The sequence below is a fragment of the Erpetoichthys calabaricus genome, chromosome 18 (genome assembly GCF_900747795.2).
Source record: "Erpetoichthys calabaricus chromosome 18, fErpCal1.3, whole genome shotgun sequence".
In the NCBI taxonomy this organism is placed as follows: Eukaryota; Metazoa; Chordata; class Cladistia; order Polypteriformes; family Polypteridae; genus Erpetoichthys; species Erpetoichthys calabaricus.
The window spans coordinates 38,527,177-38,548,670 of NC_041411.2; the positions used below are offsets into that span (position 1 = coordinate 38,527,177).

General features: G+C 38.6%; 2 protein-coding genes across 2 annotated transcripts in view; one reads left to right on the forward strand and one right to left on the reverse strand.

Annotated features, from left to right (window-relative positions):
* mcm2 (minichromosome maintenance complex component 2) overlaps positions 1-6,807 on the reverse strand; it is a 39,603-nt gene extending 32,796 nt beyond the window's left edge. The window contains exons 1-4 of the mRNA XM_028824355.2: positions 6,733-6,807; positions 5,401-5,588; positions 3,383-3,552; positions 2,059-2,325 (exon numbers count right to left, since the gene is read on the reverse strand). Of these exons, the coding sequence (XP_028680188.2) occupies positions 2,059-2,325; positions 3,383-3,552; positions 5,401-5,588; positions 6,733-6,738 (631 nt within the window). The 5' untranslated portion in view covers positions 6,739-6,807. The remainder of the gene's footprint in view (positions 1-2,058; positions 2,326-3,382; positions 3,553-5,400; positions 5,589-6,732) is intronic.
* A 1,391-nt stretch (positions 6,808-8,198) lies between these two features.
* tpra1 (transmembrane protein, adipocyte asscociated 1) overlaps positions 8,199-21,494 on the forward strand; it is a 39,904-nt gene continuing 26,608 nt past the window's right edge. The window contains 11 exon segments of the mRNA XM_051921305.1: positions 8,199-8,333; positions 12,094-12,290; positions 15,369-15,411; positions 15,414-15,503; positions 17,213-17,221; positions 17,223-17,303; positions 17,392-17,403; positions 17,406-17,471; positions 17,839-17,937; positions 20,905-20,997; positions 20,999-21,016. Coding sequence (XP_051777265.1) covers positions 12,112-12,290; positions 15,369-15,411; positions 15,414-15,503; positions 17,213-17,221; positions 17,223-17,303; positions 17,392-17,403; positions 17,406-17,471; positions 17,839-17,937; positions 20,905-20,997; positions 20,999-21,016 — 690 coding nt within the window. The 5' untranslated portion in view covers positions 8,199-8,333; positions 12,094-12,111.

Sequence of the window (21,494 nt, forward strand, 5' to 3'; positions counted from 1 at the left end):
ATTTTTTTCTGATCGAATGCTCCATCGTAGATAAGGGACGCTCTTACAATAAAGGTATATGAGGGTGTGAGATACAAAAAACACAAAACAGTGCAAACATTGCTTCGGAATAGTTCAGAGTATTACCGTGTAGTCACAATACACAGAAAAAAAGGCCATGTGCTCCGTGGTTACTCTCTCAGGTGGGCATTAGCATATCATAATCTCTTGGACCAATAGCGTGAATTTTCCGCATTCGACTTATACGACCAACATTATAAAATACCAGAAATTATACGGTAAAATCAAGCCACAACTAATCAGTGGGAGAACTTAAACAAGAGTATATACGGTAAGTGAAAATGTCGGTATCTAAGTGAGTGGGCTCTGCAATGGATTGGTGCCCCATCTAGTATTGTTTACTGCCTTGAATAAAGAATACAGTAATCCCTCCTCCATCGCGGGGGTTGCGTTCCAGAGCCACCCGCGAAATAAGAAAATCCGCGAAGTAGAAACCATATGTTTATATGGTTATTTTTATATTGTCATGCTTGGGTCACAGATTTGCGCAGAAACACAGGAGGTTGTAGAGAGACAGGAACGTTATTCAAACACTGCAAACAAACATTTGTCTCTTTTTCAAAAGTTTAAACTGTGCTCCATGACAAGACAGAGATGACAGTTCCGTCTCACAATTAAAAGAATGCAAACATATCTTCCTCTTCAAAGGAGTGCGCATCAGGAGCAGATTATGTCAGAGAGAGAGAAAAACAAACAAATCAATAGGGCTGTTTGGCTTTTAAGTATGCGAAGCACCGCGGCACAAAGCTGTTGAAGGCGGCAGCTCACACCCCCTCTGTCAGGAGCAGAGAAAGAGAGAGATAGAGAGAGACAGAGTTTGTTTTTCAATCAAAAATCAATACGTGCCCTTCGAGCTTTTAAGTATGCGAAGCACCGTGCAGCATGTCGCTTCAGGAAGCAGCTGCATAGAAGGTAGCAACGTGAAGATAATCTTTCAGCATTTTTAGACGAGCGTCCGTATCGTCTAGGTGTGCGAACAGCCCCCCTGCTCAATCCCCCTACGTCAGGATCACAGAAAGTCAGCGCAAGAGAGAGAGAAAAGTAAGTAGGGTAGCTTCTCAGCCATCTGCCAATAGCGTCCCTTGTATGAAATCAACTGGGCAAACCAACTGAGGAAGCATGTACCAGAAATTAAAAGACCCATTGTCCGCAGAAATCCGCGAACCAGCAAAAAATCCGCGATATATATTTAAATATGCTTACATATAAAATCTGCGATGGAGTGAAGCCGCGAAAGGCGAAGCGCGATATAGCAAGGGATTACTGTAGTTAGGAAAGGTTTAAGTCGGCCCCCATGACCCTGAAAGGAATTAAGTGGGTTTGAGAATATTACACAATTTAACATTTCTTAAAGGATTCACCAGATGCAAATGATGTCTTTATACAGAATATCAAACATCCATCCAGTCCAGTATGTGGCATCGAGTCATAGTAGAGCACACACTCACTCACGCACCAATACTCCTCTCATACAGGGCAAAGTTAAAGGCACCCGACATTTAACTTAAACTTTATATTTATGACATGCTGAATGAATATCCATACCAGCATTAGCAACACTGGAATTTGTAACCCAGAATTTTGAAGCTAAGAGAGCAGTCAGGCACAATGCTGACCACTGTACCACCATGTTCCCTTACTCCAGTAACTGTATTGTCAAATTTGATTTTTCTTCTTTCCTCAAATACTATCCACCCATTATTGAAACCACTAATACTGTACCTAGCATTTGAATTGTGCTCACAGAAAGAAAGAAAGAAAGAAAGAAAGAAAGAAAGAAAGAAAGAAAGAAAGAAAGAAAGAAAGAAAGAAAGAAAGAAAGAAAGAAAGAAAGAAAGAAAGAAAGAAAGAAAGAAAGAAAGAAAGAAAGAAACTAACACACCAACCAGCCAATGGCAGACCCAAAAAAGAAGCCTCCGATAGCTGTCTTAATGTTCCCACTTTAAAGAATACAGCCAATGAAGTTCAGACAGCTCCAAGTTCCCTGTCAATCCCTACCTTTGCACATGTCACTGATCTTTTCCTTGAAGACGTTGTGCCCGTGCTCATCCACATGAGTCCTTAGGAAGTTCTTGAAACGGTGGTAGATCTCTAGCCGTGGGGCTGCCATGGACACCCATTCCTTGACAGAGTGTCCCTTCATGTCCTCCAGGTTTTCGATACTCTCAATCATTTCTTCATCCTCATCTGGCGCTGCTCCATCAGCTGCTACCTCTGCCAAGCGCCTCTTGCGAGCTGGGCGCTCATCATCTTCATCTTCACTGTCTAATAGGAGCAAAGAAATCAACAAGTTATCCTGTATTCTAGCAATAGTACCATCTATTTGCTGAACAGACTTTCAGAGTTAGTCATCCCATGTGGAGGCCACGTAGGCAACTGTCTAGAACACATCTGCACATACAGTAACTGTCCGGAGACATGGGGAACTTATCCAGTTACACTGGGTGTTAGTAGCTGGAAGGAGCAAAAGGACACAAAACTGATGGATGGCATAGGGTGAGATGTAGAAAACAACAGAATAAAGACCCCCCTATCCACCAGCCCATCTTGGCTGTAAGTATTAAAGGAATAGAAGGTGCCACAACCAAAGCATTGTGGATCTAACCATTTTTTAATTTTACATTTACAGCATGGAAATAACATATCCATTTATGTTTTAACCCTCTTACTCCAGTTCACACTCATTGGAGCTGCAGCCAGATTGACCTTCATATTAATTAAGGGGTAGATGTTACCATCAGGGGTCTGAAAGTGACAAACAGAAACTAACTAAGGTTCACAAGAACAATGCACAACAGGCAGACCAACTGTCTGGGCACTAAACATCTCTAACAGGAGTCTTTTTGTCCTTCTATGCAAATGTAGAGAGTTAATCAAAATCTGCAAAGACAGGGTACTTATCTATAACCTCAGAAATCCAAAGTTCAGATCACAAGAGCAATGTGTCAGTTAATAGCAAATATAGCAATAAAAAAAAGAAGAAAAAGAACAATTTTCAAAATGTTAAGTTAGCTAATACAAGTTAGTGAGATACCCAAAAAAATAATCACAGCATGCGCCCAAGAATCTGCTTGAGAAAGTCAGCTCCAGCAGCCAAAGTTGAACCAGTCACCTGAAGAAGAAGCTGGGCTGCAGTTTGGGCTTAACTAGGCGCTTGTCGAATACAGATTTGTCCATTAAAAGGCCCAAGAATATTAGGTTTCATTTTAGTTGGTTTATACCTTTCATTTTTGATGGACATTTTCCTTTTTAATACAAAACAATCCGTGGCTCTGAGACAAAGCATATGCCCAGGTCCCAACAAACCCTCTCCTCCACTTACCATACAAAAGTCCCCTTCTCATTCGCCCGCTCAGCCCTCTTTCCTGGTCTCTTCGACGCATGGCTGCCTCAGCCGCAGCTCGAGCACCAGGCGAAAGCTCTGACAAATCCTCATCGTCGTCAAGTCCTTCAGCCTCGTAGACGTCAAGCTCTGCAATTGCCCGATAATCTCTACATAAGAAAGAAAAAACACATGCATTTTAAGATCTAAATTCTAAAAAGACTGGCTAATGTGTGTTTAGGCAATCCCTTTTACACACTTTTTGCTGTCCATCCACGATTATATTTGCCTGGCACTGGTCTGCAAAACTAAAAACTGGTAAAACTGCAAGTTCATTGTCAAGATGTGTGGTAGTCTGCCAGTCCAGGAGTTAAGGAATTACATTTGTGACAAAAGTAAACTCCAAAGAAAATCAACACAACAACAAACATAAGAGTTCATGAGATTGAAAAGTCAAGAACAAGAACAAATAAGTAACAAGAGTGAAGAAAATTCAGGAAAATAAATAAGTAAAACCTTAGAGGGATAATGTCAGTTCACAATGTATGCAAAGTAAGGACCATGAGAGTCTGCAGAGTATTATCAGGGTTAGGGTCCCATGATGCTTTGTTCAAATTAGATTTCTGGTTTCAGTTTTACTGGTACATCATCATCATCATCATCATCGTCGTCATCGTCATCACAGAGGGTGGTGTGGTGACATACCAGGTAGCGCTGTCACTTCACATGCCCATGAAATGTGTCTGCATGGCTTTTCCTCCAAGTTGACCAGCTTTCATCCTACCTCCTCAAAAACATCCATCCATCCAACCCGCTATATCCTAACTACAGGGTCACGGGGGTCTGATGGAGCCAATCCCAGTCAACACAGGGCGCAAGGCAGGGAACAAACTCTGGGCAGGGCAGGGCACGCACACACACACACACACACACACACACACACACTAGGGACAACTTAGAATCGCCAATGCACCTAACCTGCATGTCCTTGGACTGTGGGAGGAAACCGGAGCACCCGGAGGAAACTCACGCAGACACAGGGAGAACATGCAAACTCCACGCAGAGAGGACCCGGGAACTGAACCCAGGCCTCCTTACTGCGAGGCAGCAGCGCTACCCACTGTGCCACCCTCCCGCCCTCCTCAAAAACAAACATTTTAAATTAATTGGTAATTTTAAATTAGACCCAGTGTGAATCTTCCTGTGTGCAAGAATTGGTCCTGTGATAAACTGGTACCCCACACATGGTTGGCTCCTGCATTGTGCCCAGTGCTAGGTTATGGCATCCCACTACTCAAAAATCAGGTTAAACCAATTAGGGCAGTGTTTTTCAACCAGCGGGCTGCAGCATGAGAGGTGTGTCATGGAAATAATATTGCAGGGCACCTGGGAGAAACTAGTTCCACAGGTGGTCAAGACCCATCTGAGGAGGACAGGACTACTGGGTGAAGCTGGCATAAAAGCAATCCTGGAATTGCTATGTTGCAGACACAACACTTTGGATGTGTCTCCTGGCTGCAAGAGTCCATCTGCCTGGGTGTGTGGTCGCAAGCAAGTCTCGCGGGGCCGGTGGATAGTTGGCATACGAGTTGCCTCTGAGCCAGGGAGGGGCATGGAAAATGGAAGAAGCAGCTGGGAGATGCCAGCAAAGTGTTCACTAAGTGCAGTGTCTGTGAACGCTGATCTCAGAGCTGCTATTTTAACTGGCTACTCCGGTAGTCCTGTCTCTTCAGACAGTTGAGCATGTGTAGGAGATTTAATGTGTTTGTGGTGAGTAGAACAGTAGTGTGCCTTGGGATGTTCATGGTTACAAAAAGTGTGTCACCACAGAAAAAAAAGGTTTGAAAACATTGAATTTGGGAACAAAATAATAATAATAATAAAAACTCATTTTGAATTCAAAGTTTTTGAATTTTCATAAATTGCCTCATTATATGTCATCAATAAATCAAATTTATTTTTATCACATGAATTGCATTAATTATCATCCTGAAAGAAGCTATTCATGGTGGCCTCACCTTTCCATATCATCTCCAATCAGGTCTTCTCCATCTTCTTCCTCCTCATCAGGAAGTCCCTCGGCTCCCAGAAGCCCCTCGGACTCATCCTCAAAAGGAGGAAGATCGCGGCCAGGACTGGACGTGAGGTCACCCCGTCTGGAGCCCCGAGTAGGGCTAGTTGCAACGTTGAAAGACTCAGATGAATCCTACGAAGAGAAATAACAAACTTTAAGCCTGAACAATTGAAGATAATTCAAATATATAGAATAAAAATATACATGGACACACACATAGCACTTATAGTGATTAAGGCTTTGGACTTCAAACCCTGAGGTTGTGAGTTCAAATCCTAACACTGACACTGTGTGACCATGAGCAAGTCACTTGCCTGTCACTCCCATTGAAAAACAAAAAGAAATGTAACCAGTTGTATCATAAATGTTGTAAGTTCGCCTTGCATAAAGGCGTCAGCCAAAATAAGAAAGGGTAAATAAGGTGGTGTAATGTTGTAGCTCAAGTATACCTACCTGAAAAAAGAACCGTTATTAAAAATGCACAAAAGTAAAATGAGTGAACTTTTGTTTCTTTTTTCTAACCAACTGCACTCCAAACTCTAGGCTTTTAAACTATGCACTTATGACTGGGGCAGGACAGATGAAAATTACTGTACATTCATTTTTTGGGATGTATTCTTTGAGCAGTATGCACCTTATAATTGTTTTCCTCTCTCGCGCGCTCTTTCTCCGACTAGTCAATCGGTATAATGAGAAAGGATGGACAAACAATTTAACCCTGCAAAACACTGGATTTCTAATACTTTCGTATACTCGAAACTCACACAATACATTAAATGCTTGTTCGCTAAAAGCAAGGATTACAGACACATTTCTAAACTCATAACGATCGCTATAGATACGCTATCAATATTGCCCTGAATCAATCACTTTAAGAGAAACGGCCATTACAATCCGAATGTCCAGTGAGTCAGTCAGTCATTGTCCAACCCGCTATATCCTAACACAGGGTCAAAGAAAGCTAATTGCATGATAAAAATGAATCAGACTGTGCGGTGTAAACTGATTATAATAAAAACGGAGAATCTCATGCGTGAAAAACACTAAGTAACACAGAACAGATTTGTGATTTTATTTTCCGGAGGAAAAGTACAGCACATGCACCACGCTGTGGCTGGAGGAGGGGAGCGTTACTGTACGTCTTAAATAAACTGGATCAGCAAGATATATAGCAATCATTTGGCCACAAAGATTAAAGCAGCATGCACACCATTTACTCTCCCAATTTCATAAAAGGAATACATGAGAATTCGTAAAATAGCAATGTTCTACTTACAGCCATGGTGCACAGATAACTTTTCCACCTTCAGCAGCCGGAACAGTGCCACCTTGTCGTTTTCGCGCGAAACAACCACGTGATCTATCAAAGCCCGCGAACTCTCATGAATATTAACTACACTGACTGTGTAAAGCTTACTGTCTATTGGATAAAAAGAAGCCATCGCGTTCTACATCACAAATGCAAAATGTTCTTCTCATTCATTGGCTTTGGATTTTTTTACCCCGCCTAAAAAGTAAAAAGGGAGAAATCCATTGGTTTTCACCGTAGTGGTGGCGGGCAAATGGAAATTACAGGTATTGTTAAAAGGAAGGGTATGTCGTCGGGTGATGTGAGTTATTACTGTATTAAAATATTTTCGCTTAGTGCAGAAAAAAATCCGAAGGATCAGCGTAATAAGGACATACATGTCCTAAAACAACATTCCATGTACTTACAGTAGCTTTTCAGACAAACTGTCTACAAGTCTGAGCTCATTGTATATTTTATTAATACAAAGCCAGTATTAATCATTTATATTGTTTTACTTTATCCTAATATATTTGTTTAAATATATGTAGGAATCCAAAATTATGAAAATGCCAGTAATTTAGGAGCGATTTAAAAAATCTACTTTACATCAGTGAACAAAACTACATTAATATACATTTAGCGTGTAAGTATGACACATATAAATGAATGGACTGAATAATGAATAAAAAATAAATATTTTTCCAAAATTCCACTGTTCATTCTGCCTACCATTTATGTAATAAGACATTCAGTTTCACATAGTACGAACAGGATTTAGAGTGCTTATAGACAAATAACCACCACAACAATTTCTCTAGAAATTGCTTTGCTTTTCGGAAGTGTGGTTTATATTTTGGCGTACGGTGATTGGCTCGATCAGAATTACGGCAGCGCAGCTTCCCTTCTTATTGGTTTAAACGTCTGTCAATCAAAGTGTTCCGCAATTAGGGGTTGAGAACATTTTCCATTTGTGAAAGTGTGGGAGATGATGAATAGTGACAAAGCTTTGCGAAAGCTACGGTATTATAAAGATTGGCGTCATTAACATGAATGTTACAACACATGTCATAAAATATAAAACGGTTGTTTTCTTATATTTCATAGAAAAGACATATACTTTGCTAGTAATCGTGCCTTAATATCAGAACAATCGTTGTACTCGCTGCAGACTACTAGGCAAAAATAAGTAGTATTTGAGACGGCTGTGGCGCTTACTTATTAGACACTCACACTTAGAAATTATGGTCGATCAAGTTTTTCTCTCTCTCTCTCGTTCTTACTCTCCGCGAGGATGTTTTATGGGTTGTTGGGGCTGTTTCGGAAGCTACCGTTTTTATAAATTTACGTGATTAATAGATACTCCCTAAGGAAGGAAGTCCCCGTTAGGGAGGAAGAGAAAGCGAAAGAAGTGACCCTCCCCCACACACTCCCCCGATCAGTCAGGTGACAGAAGTGGGTATGTATGTCTTATAAACAAGTGATTCCATTTACCATTTTCTTTGCATTTTGATTTATTTTATGATCAATGCTACAAGGATTCGTTGTGTTGTACGACGTTTGGTGAGACAGAGTTTTGGACGTGAAGTGTGAGTATGCATTTCTGCAAAACAGCTAGGTGTAAAGATTTGCGGTTATCCCACGTACAAAATCGGGGATCGGGGCTGTCAGAATATTTCAGCGTTACGAAAGGTGTGAGATTAAAAGAAGAGGCTCGGTCTGAATGCTTTCTCTCCAAAAGACATAGACATTTCCCGAGATTTCTTCTGCACATCTCTACCGCGATCTCTGCCAGATTATGTAACAATGAAATGATGAAGTAGTTCATTTTTATTTGCAACTGTCACCTTGCTGGTAGTTGTTTTGGGAGTTGATCCGCCTAAAAATTATTTACATAGCCGATTAATACTTGCAGTTTTCTAAGCGTGATTTATTTTGATCAGTCTCACGCTAGGCCATAGTGTTGGTGATCAATGGAAGGTAACTTGCCGCCTTTAGTGGTGAGAATCAATCATTAATTTATTGGTCTGGCTCCCTGTATAATTAGAGACCAACCTGTCTTATCTATCTATCAATCTGTCTGTCTTTAACTTGAAGATGTTTCATCCGATTCGATGTGACGGGCTTGGCTTCACAGTTCCAAAGTCCTGGGTTTAGATGCCGGGCCCTGGGACTACCTGGCCAGCGTTAGCTTGTTCGTCAGTGTTTGAACCTTCCAGTGGCTGCTCTTTTTATGAATGTATTTATGTACGTACGTATGAATGTATGTATTTGTTTATGTTTACTCCCACATCCCAAGGATATGTACCCTAAGTTAATTGATAACTTCAGACTGACCCTGTGTTTATATTGGTGTGTTCACAATTGTGACATGTGACTCCCTGTCCAATTTTGGTTCTTAGGGACATGCTAAACCTTTAAACATTTTTTAAATTGTATGATTAATTGTCATCAGGTGATTTTACCAAGTGTAATATATAAAGAGTGTATATATAAAAACGTTTAATATATACATGTATGTACAGGTATATATGTAGGTGTGTATGTCATGCTGCCCATGTTTGGTTCCCCCTTTCTCCCAATGCTGTACAAAAAATTGTCTTCAAATAATACAGCACTGTTTATAAATTATAGCGTAAGTAACAAAAAACTAGAGAAAATCTGTCAAAATATATTCTTTAAACTTGTAAACCAATCAAATATTGTTCAAATATTTTAACTGGATTTCTTAAAATTTATTATGTTGAGTCATCAAAGTATGACATTAAAATGATTAGAAAATGTAAAAAAATAAGAAACTCAGCAAGATATGATTTAATTAGCAAATAACTGTAAACACCAAGTATTATATATAAAACACTGTCAGTAGCACAGTAAGAGGAAAAACGAAGCTTATAAAAATAAGGAAACTCACAGAATATTGTTCACATGTTGGCCATAATCAGAGAAAACACATGTAAATCAAAAGAAATGAAAAAGAACTGCCAACAATTACACAGATATATGAAACAAGAAAAAACATAATAAATAGAAGATCTACAGTTTAATTATAAAGAAAAGATGGACAAAATGTTATTTGTCCATAGGGGGAAATTTGGCTTTTTATAGACACTCTTTAAATAAACAAATACATAAATAGATAGATAAGTAAGTAAATAAGTTCAGAAAAAAAAGAAAAACAGTGAGAAACAAAGAGCTTCTGTGAAAAGGCCGCTGCATGCACAGCAAAAAGCGTACCAAAAAGAGAGGGAATAGTAAGCCAAAGAAAACAACTAAAACACATATTGTGCTCCTGACATACTGTATATGTATTCGGTATACTGTATATACATATACATAAATATATTACTTTGTGTTTGTATTGATTTCTAATTAAATTATATATTGCTGAGTTTTTCTTATTTTTTCTAATCATTTTTATGTCATGTTTTGATGATTCAGCATAATAAGTTAATTGATCCTAAAGATTTATTTACAATACATCTCATTGGTTTAAGATTTTAAAGAAAATATTTTGAGTAATGTTTTTTTAAAAATTTTTTTTGTTTGTTTTATCCCAATGCTGCCAGGAATAGCATCAGCTCCCTGTGACCATGAACTGTAGCAAAAGAATGCACAGTGAGATGGAGCCTGTCCAGCAGCAACAAGTGCAAGGCAGAAAGCAGCCCGGCACTATTTTATGACAGGCCACACTTACTCTCACTCCAACTCATTAAGATCAGTATAAAGTCTCCAGTTAAGCTAAAATTCAGATGGGGATTGAAAAGTGGGGTACCTGTGTTAAACCCCTCACAGACAGTGACTGGGAATAGATTCAGTGTGTCTGTCTGACAGTTATTATAGAGTGAGCCCTGAGAGGAAATTCATTCACTCTGACTGCAATGTACAACAGAAAGTGTACTTAAAGAAAGTGCCGGGACAGTAAACATGAAAACAACACACAAATCCACAGCCCAGCGCTGTACACACAGTCTTGATAGCTTCTGGGTTTGATCAATTTAAGTCTATGTTGCTGCGACCAGAAGTCTATCTCAGCACTATCGGGTTTAAGGCAGGAGCAAAACCAGTAAAAGACACCAGTCAATCAAAAAGGAATGTCAAGACAAAATAAAATGAGCTTAGTACTTACCTAGTTTGTCAATATTAATATGACTGTTTATAACATACACCCATTATATCAATGTAAAGATGTGTATTCCATTCATTTTATTTCTGCATATTGCATATACCAGTTGCAATATCATAAAAACATTAAATTGTTTAAATAGAACATATGATAACATTCAAAAAAATTTATTTTTGGGTCCAGAATTTCTTATTTTGTGCCATATCTACTCTCTCTCTCTTATATATTTTATATATATATATATATATATATATATATATATATATATATATATATATATATATATACTGCGGTGGGTTGGCGCCCTGCCCGGGATTGGTTCCTGCCTTGCATCCTGTGTTGGCTGGGATTGGCTCCGGCAGACCCCCGTGACCCTTTGTTCGGATTCAGCGGGTTGGAAAATGGATGGATGGGTATATATATATATATATATATATATATATATAGTGTATGTGTATATATATATATATGTGTGTGTGTGTGTGTAAAATCCTAAGCCTAAAAGTGCAACGATTTTGTGCAACAGTTTTATATGACGTTTTTTGTCACGCTTTAAATCGGGCTTATTTTAAAACCTACATATATATATTTGGTATCATTCTTTTCAGAATCTATTGAACTTTAATGTGATATTGTTAGATTTTCAGATTCTTTTTCCGTTTTTAAATTATAAACTAAAATATGGACCTCAATTCGGTAAGAGAGTAAATATTTTATTCTCATTTCATGATTTTTACTCCGTTAAATAATCATGAATTTTTCTTTTACATATTTATAGAATTTTGTGATTTTGACTCCAATAAATAATAATTTTTCTTTTGTACATTTACAGATTTTACTAATATTCTGGCCACAACAGGGGGTTGGGCACCAAAGTGGCCAGGGGGTGCTTGCCCCCCTAGTACTACATAAGTATAAACTGTAGTTGCCTTGAGCCTTGCAGTTAATACTGGGAATACCCAAAATTGAATGCTTAGTTTAGTTACAGCATATAAAGTTGAATAGAAAGTGACACAGGGTATTTCCCTGACCACAGTCTATGACACATAGTGGTAAATCACCAAGTTTTTCCTTATTATGGTAGAATATGCGGAAGTTATAATGAAGGGTTTACTTTAGAGGAATATTTGATCATTCAGATTGCAGCATTTTATGGATTTATGGAAACAGCACTCATAATTGCTAATCATGTGTACAGTTTATTTGTTTTACTTTCTTTTTAGCTTTAACTCTGCAGCAGGATGTTGGAGTCTGTGACCTATGTGGTGAGGTATGCTGCCTATGGCAATGACACAACATCACTTGCACCAGCGATTGAGAATACTTCAGTGGCTCCAACCTGGCATTCAGATACAGAGACCAACATCACTAAGCCTCACAAGTGTCTCCTGATCCTTTATAAAGATATTGGGGATTCTAGGTAAGGTTATTTCTAGGTAATCATACAAATTAACTCATTTTTATAACACAATCACTGCACTTGTCATTCTGGAGATGGTAGTGATTACTCAAACCGTAATGAGTGTAGTTAAAAATTGTGAGAAGCATGAATAATATAAATGCTACTCTTTTTAAAGTATGTATAGCAGGGGTCTCAATCTCCAGTCCTGGAGAGCTGCAGTGACTGCAGGTTTTCATTTTAACCTTAATTGGTGACCAGTTTTTGCTGCTAATTAACTCCTTTTGCTTTCATTTTAATTGACTTGTTTTTTAAGATTTGTTCCCCTGAATTTCTTCATTGTTCCTCTGAATTGTTTCATTTCTTTCCTTAAATGGCACCCAAACAGAAATGAAATGTGAAGTGAGTGAGCCAACAGACGACCAACTAAGTGAGGGCCTCAAACTCCAACCAATTTCAATCCAACCGGTTGATTAATTAGGTGCTGATTCTTGTTGTTAATTAAACCCGCTCTTTATTTCTATGGCTTGTTGCTGCTGTCATTGTGGAACTGTGAAACTGTTATGGACTTGAGCAGATCAACATTCCTGAGACCTTTTTTTCAGATATTGTATGATGGACACAGTTTGCTGGTCCTGTTTTAGCTCATTTTGTATCTCATTATTGTTTGGTTGCTAATTAAGGAAAAAGAAACAATAACGGGGTCTGAGTCTTCAAGAGCAAGTCAATTAAAATTAATTCAACAGAAGTTAATTAGCAGCAGAAACAGGTCATTAATTAACAATAGGGTTAGAATGAAAACCTGCAGCCACTGCGGCCCACCAGGACTGGAGTTTGAGACCACTGATCTATAGTATGGTCTGACAGGACTTTTGTAATTGTTGTTTTTAGCATGGTCAATGCACTTAATTAGTATTAATTAAAATTAGCGCAATAGTTTTAGGGCAACTCGCAATACGGTACCTATAAAAAGTATTCACCCCCTCAGAAGTCTTCACATTTTATTGCTGTACAAATTGGAATCAAAATGGATTTAATTTGAGTTTGTTTACAATGCTCAACAAAAAAAGACTGTTTAATGTCAAAGTTAGACCAATCTGCAGAGATCTGTTTTCAATTAGTTATAAATATAATTGATTGTACTGTACTTTAAGTCAGTATTTAGTAGGTGTACATTTGGTAGCCATTGCAGCCCAGAGTCTGTGTGCACAGATGCTCTCTCTATAACCTTTGCATATTTTTCTTCATTTTTCTTTGCAAAACTTCTCAAGCTCTGTCGGGTTGAGGTGAACAGCTTTTCCTACAAATTTTCAGATGGACCCGAGATGTAGACTCTGACTTTGGCACTCATTGTTTTTAAGCCATTCCTATGTAGCTTTGGCTTGATGTTTAAGACTGTTGTCTTGCTGGAAAACAAATCTTCTCCCAAGGTGCAGGTTTCTTTTAGACTGTATCAGGTTTTCCTCCAGGATTTCCCTGTGTTTTGTTGCATTACTTTTCTTCCTCTACCCTCACTAGCCTTCTAAGGCCTGCTGCAGAGAAGCATCTCCACAGTATGATATTGCCACCACCATGCTTCACTCCAGGGATGCTGTGTTTTTGATAAAGTCTGATGGCACAAAAGCTCAATTTTGTTGTTGTTTGTTTTTGTTGTTGTCTACACAAGTTTCTCCAATCTCAACCCCCTGCATCTTGTAACTCCTTCAAAGACATCCTGGGTCTCTTGGTTGCCTCCCTCACTGGTCTTCTTGCATGATTACTCATTTTTTGTGCCTGCTCCCTGCAGATTTACAGCTCTGCCGTCCTTTCTTTTTTTTCAATGACTGATTTAACTGGACTCCAAGGGAGATTCAGTGACTTGGAGCTTTCTTGTCTCCATCCCCTGACTTGTGCTTTTCTGTCACCTTTTCACAGAGTGGCTTGGATTGTTCTTTAGTTTTCATCATGTAGGTGTAGGCCACCATACTGACTGACAACAAATTGGACCTTTCAGATAAGGTGCATTTACACCACAATCAATTGAAACCCCTTGACTACAGACGAGTGATGGCCTTTGAATTAATTCTGTGACTTCTAAAACCAATTGCCCACTCCAGTGATGATTTAGGTGTGTCATATTATAATTATGCAATTATTTTGTGTTTTGTATTTGTAATTAATTAATTGCTGGGACCTGTTTTCACTTTGATATTAAATGTTTTTTTTTTTCTGTTGTTCATTGTAAAGAAAGCTAAATCAGATTAATTTTGATTCTATATTATATAACAATAAAATGTGAAAACTTCAAAAGGGTGAAAACATTTTATAGGCTCTTCACAAATGGGCAATATAACACATGGCAGTAGTGTACACTTATTTGTGTGATTATTGGAGTTTTAATAAAAATCATGAGCCAAAACCATAATCAGCAGGTTTCTCAGAATAAAAAATAATATGAGACAATTATAACAAAATAGAATAATCCCCAACCCCAAATTACCTACAATTTACCCTAGCATTCTCAAACCCACTTTATCCATTTCAGGGTAGTGGGTTGTTTAAGACTATCCCAACAGACACCTTCCATTTTTTCACACTGCTCCACTCACATTCACACAAAGCTACTTTGAAATCAGCAGTTATCCTAGTTTGCACATTTTTGGACATACAGTTAGGTCCATAAATATTTGGACAGAGACAACTTTTTTCTAATTTTGGTTCTGTACATTACCACAATGAATTTTAAATGAAACAACTCTGATGCAGTTGAAGTGCAGACTTTCAGCTTTAATTCAGTGGGGTGAACAAAACGATTACATAAAAATGTGAGGCAACTAAAACATTTTTGTAACACAAGAATTCCATGTGTCACCAAATAAATACATCAGTACCTTTCACATTTTAAAGCACTTTATAAAGAATATTATGAAGCTGGCGTATCAACCTCCTCTTGAGGGTTAGCATAAAACACATTGCCTGACATAAAAAGCTTCCGTAACACCAAACAGTTCTCCGTTTCTATTATTCAATTGCTATTTGTGTCAAGGTAAAATTAAGTCAATCATTTTATGAGGTTAAACAGAAAGCCTGTTCTCTCTGCTTCTTTTTTTTTTTTTGTAGGGTTCGCTTTTGGGATCTTCTTTTATTGGTGGCCTAATGTAGCGTCTCTTCGTGTTTCTTCTGTGGAAGCTGCCTTCTGCTAGGGCCAAAATAAGGGTTACTTCCAGTCCCATATTTATCACTTTCTACATACTGGTAAGTACATTAGAGCATTAGAACCAATCTAGACTGAGAACAGGCCATTCAGCCCAACAAAGTGCTATCCACTTAATTCTTCTAAAACCAATCAAGTCGAGTTTTGAAAGTTTCTAAAGCCTTGCTGTCTACCACACTACTTGGTAGCTTATTCCAAGTGTCTATTGTATCTTTGTGTAAAGAAAAACTTCCTAATGTTTGTGCGAAATTTACCCTTAACAAGTTTCCAACTGTGTCCCTAGTGTTCTTGATGAACTCATTTTAAAATAACAGGCCTTGATCCACTGTACTACTTCCCCTCATAATTTTAAACACTTCAGTATATGTCACCTCTTAAACTTCTTTTGCTTAAACTGTAAAGGCTCAGCTCTTTTAATCTTTTCCTCATAACTCATCCCCCTGTTAGCCTGGACTCAGCCTAGTTGCTCTTCTATGGACATTTTTCTAGTGCTGCTATGTCCTTTTTGTAGCCTGGAGACCAAAACTGCACCCAGTACTCAAGATGAGGCCTCACTAGTGTGTTATAAAGGTTGAGCAGAATCTCCTTGGACTTGTACTCCACACATCAAGGCGCTATATAACCTGACATTCTGTTAGCCTTGTTATTGGGCTTCTGAACACTGCCTACATTCTCAATAAAAAATAACATACTTTAAATTTACTCCAGGAGCCCGGTTGCAAGATGTATCATTCTGTTCAGACCTGATGTGCTGGATCAGGGGGTCCTAAAGTTTTCTTGTGCTTCGACAGCCACTTTAGGCAGAACACTGTATTGTTTTCGCAAACATTTTTTGCTTCTTAAAGTTCCCTTTATCTGGTCTTTTATCCAAGCTGCTTAAAGGATAAGTTTGGTACTTTTCAAGTCGAAGTTATTTCCTTCAGAAATTCTTCAAGAAATTGTGTTCTAAAGTTAATCGCTTTCTATGGATTTAAAAATATATGTTGTCCACACTGGCGCTTTACATTATAGTCTGTGGGGAATGGAGGAAAAATCTTAAAATCGTACCAAATATTTCAGTTTTTCAAGCCAAGACAGTTGTTGAGTTTTGATCCGCATCTTGTGATTACACACACATTGTAATATAGTTTGTACATGTCAACTTTGAACCAAAAAACACCATTATTGTGAGATTCAGTCATTTTAAAAGAAGACCAGCTGTGCACAATAGCTCAGCATTTAGGTCTGCCTGCGCAACAACCTTTCACCACATGGCAAGGGGTGGTTTCCTCCCGACAGACCAAATCACAGTAAACTCATCCAAAGGGCGTCACCCATATTTAGAGCAGAGTGTCACTGCACTGGTGACATTGGGATCCACACACAGACCACAGGGTAAGCACCGCCTTCTGGCCTCACTAACACTTCTTTCAGCAGTTGGTCTCCCGTCCAAGTACTGGCAGAAACCCAAACATGCTTAGATTCAGGTGGGTGACCTGTTTTGAAGCACAGGTGGTATGGTCAGAGTGAGTTTAGGTTGTTGCATGCGTTGTCCCTGGTGACCTTCCCAGCGACGGTTGTGGCCTTACTCCCAAGACCACCACTATAGGCTTAGTAAGTAAGAAAATGTATGGATACAGATGGAAATAAATGAATATTATGCTTACAGTGTTACTTACAGACAACAGCTAGTTGCCTCAGGACGTGGACTGCCAACCTAGATCTGCCCCCAACCTTTTTTTTTATAAGGTTGCTATTACTTTTATTGTAGGTATTTGTCTGTGGCAGCTGTTGGGATTACAAGGGCCGTCAGTCTCCATGACAGTTAGTGCATCTCAAGTGCTGCTACTATAATTGATAAGGTGAGTGCTATATCTACATCAAGGAAATATTAGAAAACTGCCTGGTCAGCCTATCAGCATGTATTCACTGCTCTAACTGTTTTTACAGATTCTTTGGGAATAATCACACGTTTCTTCTTGCTGGCAATTGAGCTCAGCGTGATTATCTTGGGACTTTGCTTTTGGTAAGTGGGACACTGAAGCCCTAATATAAGTGTTTCATGACAGTTTTAAGGTTTCATACATTGATTGCTGCAGTAAAAATGAGAAGGGGAAGATCAAGGCTTACCAAACTTTTCTGTTGGCCTAAATGTTTGTTTGTGGGTTCAATTTGTGCAGCTGAAGCATGTTTTCTAACTTGACCGGTGTGTCTTTTTAACATACTGATGTGTGGTGGGTGGATTGGCTGTATTCAGTTGTGTAAAGTTTGTTGAGTTTTGCTCTTCTTTTCTAGTGTGAATAAAGGGCTGCTCATTACCTAGCAATATGTCCACAACAGCCAAAGGTTGATGAGTTTTAAGAGTCAAAGCATCTGCCAGTTTATGATCTCACAAAGGCTACTGTTTCTTTGGCAGGTCACCTTGAAAGCAAATCCAGCATAAAGCGAGTTCTGGCAATCACTGCAGTGTTGGCTCTGGCGTATTCTATTACACAGGTAAGAGAAGATGACTCAGTGCACTAAGCGAAGCGTATGTTTTCAAGCGCTTAGCCTATGTATCATCAGGCCTTACATCCAGTTAGTGCATTTGTGAACAATTATGTAATGATTTAAATAAATTTACATTGGAAGAATAAATTCAGCCCCCCATAAAGACAAGTAACCTAGAAAAATGGACAATTTGATGTAGGACCTTAATTGTATTAATGGAACAAATATTTATATTTAGGTGTAATTCCCCCCATTCCTCATAATACTTCCAAACAAAAAGTCACTGTCCTATAATATCTGCAACTTACTAAACCCCCCGTCTGTTGCAAAAATCCATCCATCTCAGCATTGCTTTGACGTTTCTGAAACAGTGGTAAAGGACAAATTCCTTAAGACTACCCCTTCATCCCAGACACTGAAGTGATTCAATGTAGGGTTAGAGTATAGACTTCCATCTCAGGGTTTTTTCCCTGCAGTCTTTTAATGGGGTCTTCAAGAAAGTTGTTGGTGAGGGTGAGAAAATGTATTCCATGATATTGGAAATTTTCATAAACCGCTCGTCTCTCGATCAGAAATGAATTCCTATTTTTAAATTTACTCTATTGCAAAATAAAATGGGGTGACACAGTTAAAGTGTTGGGGTCCATGCTGGGACACAGTTGTTTGAGAATCAAAGTAAAGTCAAAATCTTCGTTTCCCCAGCCCAATGTGAGTGCTTCCGAGGATGTCGGTGGTAGATTCCTTAATGAACGCCAACTTTGTTTTTTTCTTAAATATTTGACGAAGTCGAAAAGGCAGGACTTGCAATATGGAAGGGAAAATGTTACCCAGTTTTCCTTGTCCCGCCGTAAATTCAAAGAAGGGAATGTTGTTAGCTCCAGTGTCACAACAATCCCCATAGTTCTTACTTGATTTGAGCCTGTGAGACACTCCCTGGATATGTGTGCCCATAACTCTATGTAGGGCTAATTGGATGACACAAATTTAAATCTTGCATGTATACTCAAAGCAGCATGTAGCATAAAGCTACGCAACATGCAGAAATGAATGCAGTGAATATGTAGATAGTAGTAAACATGAATCAGACACTCCAATCTGGATAACGTTTGCAAAGAATACACATCTTTTAAGGCTAGTTGAGAAAGAGTGTGTTATATACACCGTGTTAATGCAATTTCTTTACTACTACATTTGGGAGTGCTATCATGTGTTGCCATTTCCTTCATCTTCACAACTCTGCACACTTAAGATATTTTTGGCATTTATTTATTTATCATTACCAGTTTTTATACATGGCCAGCTATCAGAGAGAATAAACTCCCAACACCTCTACTTAAAAAAATGAAAAGTTTAAGTTCTGTTTTTACAGAATTCATTGGGAGTGCCAGGGGCATTGTTGACATCAACATTGCTGACTGATATTGATTCAGGGTTTGTGGCTAATGGTTTACCTCCTTTAACTTTGTTTTGTTGTCCATGTTGGCTTGATGTACATAATTGATCGTCTGTAGTCAGGGCCGTCTTAACAGGCATTATAGGCCCCCGGGCAAAAAGCAGTGTATTGGGGCTCCTACCTTCACACCACTCGGCGCAAGTCACAACATACCGTATATACTCGTGAATAAGTTTCTCCTCGGATAAGTCGGGAGTTGATTTTACCATAAAATTTCTGGTATTTTAGAATGTCGGTTGTATAGGTCGACATAGGAAAAACTCACGCTATTGGTCCAAGAGATTATGATATGTTAACGCCCACCTGAGAGAGTAACCACAGGGCACACTGCCTTTTTTTTTATATGTATTGTACCTACGTGACCACACAGTAACATACCTGAACTATTCCGAAGCTACATTTGCACTGATTTGTGTGTTTTGTATTTCATACCCTCATACACCTTTATCGTAAGAGCATCCCTTATCTACGATGGAGCGTTCGATCAGAAGAAAATATGAAGCTGGTTTTAAATTAAACATCATTGAAGTATTGAAAGCAATTGGTAACTGCGCTGCTGCAACAAAATTCGATGCGTGCTGAGAAACTGGTGCAAGATTGGAGGAATCAACAAGATGTAAAAAAAAAATTAAGTGTCGCATTTTTGAATGGGCCGTATAAGTCGTGGTCTGATTTTATGATCAATTTTTTCGGCACCCGACTTATACGTGAGTATGTATGGTACTAGATTAGCATGGGGCCTATATGCTCGTGGGATCCCCAGGCATGGGGACGCGTTAAGACGTCCCTGTCAGTAGTAGCTTATGTAATCTAAAGAGAGAATTTTAAATTATCAAAAAGACAAGTCATTATACTTATGAATCATAGTAAACCACCCCCTTAAATAAGCCACACCCCCTCCATTAAAGCTAAGATATGAAACCGCCAAAGCAGTTTACTTAAAAAGGCCGCGTATACAGGAGGGGAGCTACAGTATTTACTGCATAGAGTTAGTGACTGCAAAAAGTGCAAGAGTTTTTGTTCAAATCATACAATCATTGTGAAATTGGTTGGAATATAAATCTCTAGCCATGGGACTCTGCCAGAACGAAACTTGAAAACCACTGGTTTAGACTATTGTGTGAATTTCTATAACTGTTACTCAGACACATAGAACAGAGCGGCATGTGGAGGACTAGGTGGTGATCATTCAGCTTCAAAAGTATTACAATGGATTGCTTTCTGAGGCCTGGAAAGAGCTTACTCATCTGCTGCTGAATATTTTCTTCTCATTCACAAATATTCAGTAATTTGTTTAGAGTGATTTTTTATTTTTCTTTCATACTGTGCTACAGTACACGAGGCCTTTTGTTAACTAGAGAGTTTTAGCAAGTATTTTTTTTTCGGTTTCAGAAGATTGATCTTACATTTAAAAACGCATCCAGATGGTGTTTGAGATAAGGAAATGCTAAAAACAAGATTGAATAGCAGCCTGATTACTCCATATACTTATACTTTACATTTGAGTTCTGTTCCTGCAGGGGACTTTGGAGATTCTTTATCTGATTGCACATCTGTCAGCAGAGGACTTCAACATCTAAGGCCATGGGGGAAGACACTTCTGGCTTGCCAGTTTCATGTTTTTTCTTTCTGGTGAGTTTGGCAGCCTTTTCCTGTTAGTCTGCCTGAATGAAATAGAAGTTTTTTTTTGAAAATGTTTGCTGATCAAAGAGTAAAAGAAACATGAACACTGCAAAATATGATGTATTTTTTGTAGTTCATATGTGGAACTGCATTTGGCAAATACAGTGCCTTGAAAAGCATGTATCAGTCATTTGCTTTTTTAAACAGCCTAAGATTTTTCTGTCTTAGTAATTAGAAATTTCTGAGTCAGACATTCTTCAGAGGATTCTTCTCAAAAAGAAAAAGCATACTAGTAAATTACATCTCAGTTTCTTGAGTTATATTTTTATTATTTTTAACAATTCTCCTTCAAGTTTTTACTTTGTTGACCCCCCTCTGGTAGCTAGAACAGTTAGTATGCCTCTGAAGAAGTTTCTATCAACTTTCCACAACATAAAATATTAGCCCACCCGTCCTTAAGAATTTCTGTAGCCTCTGCCAGAGTCTA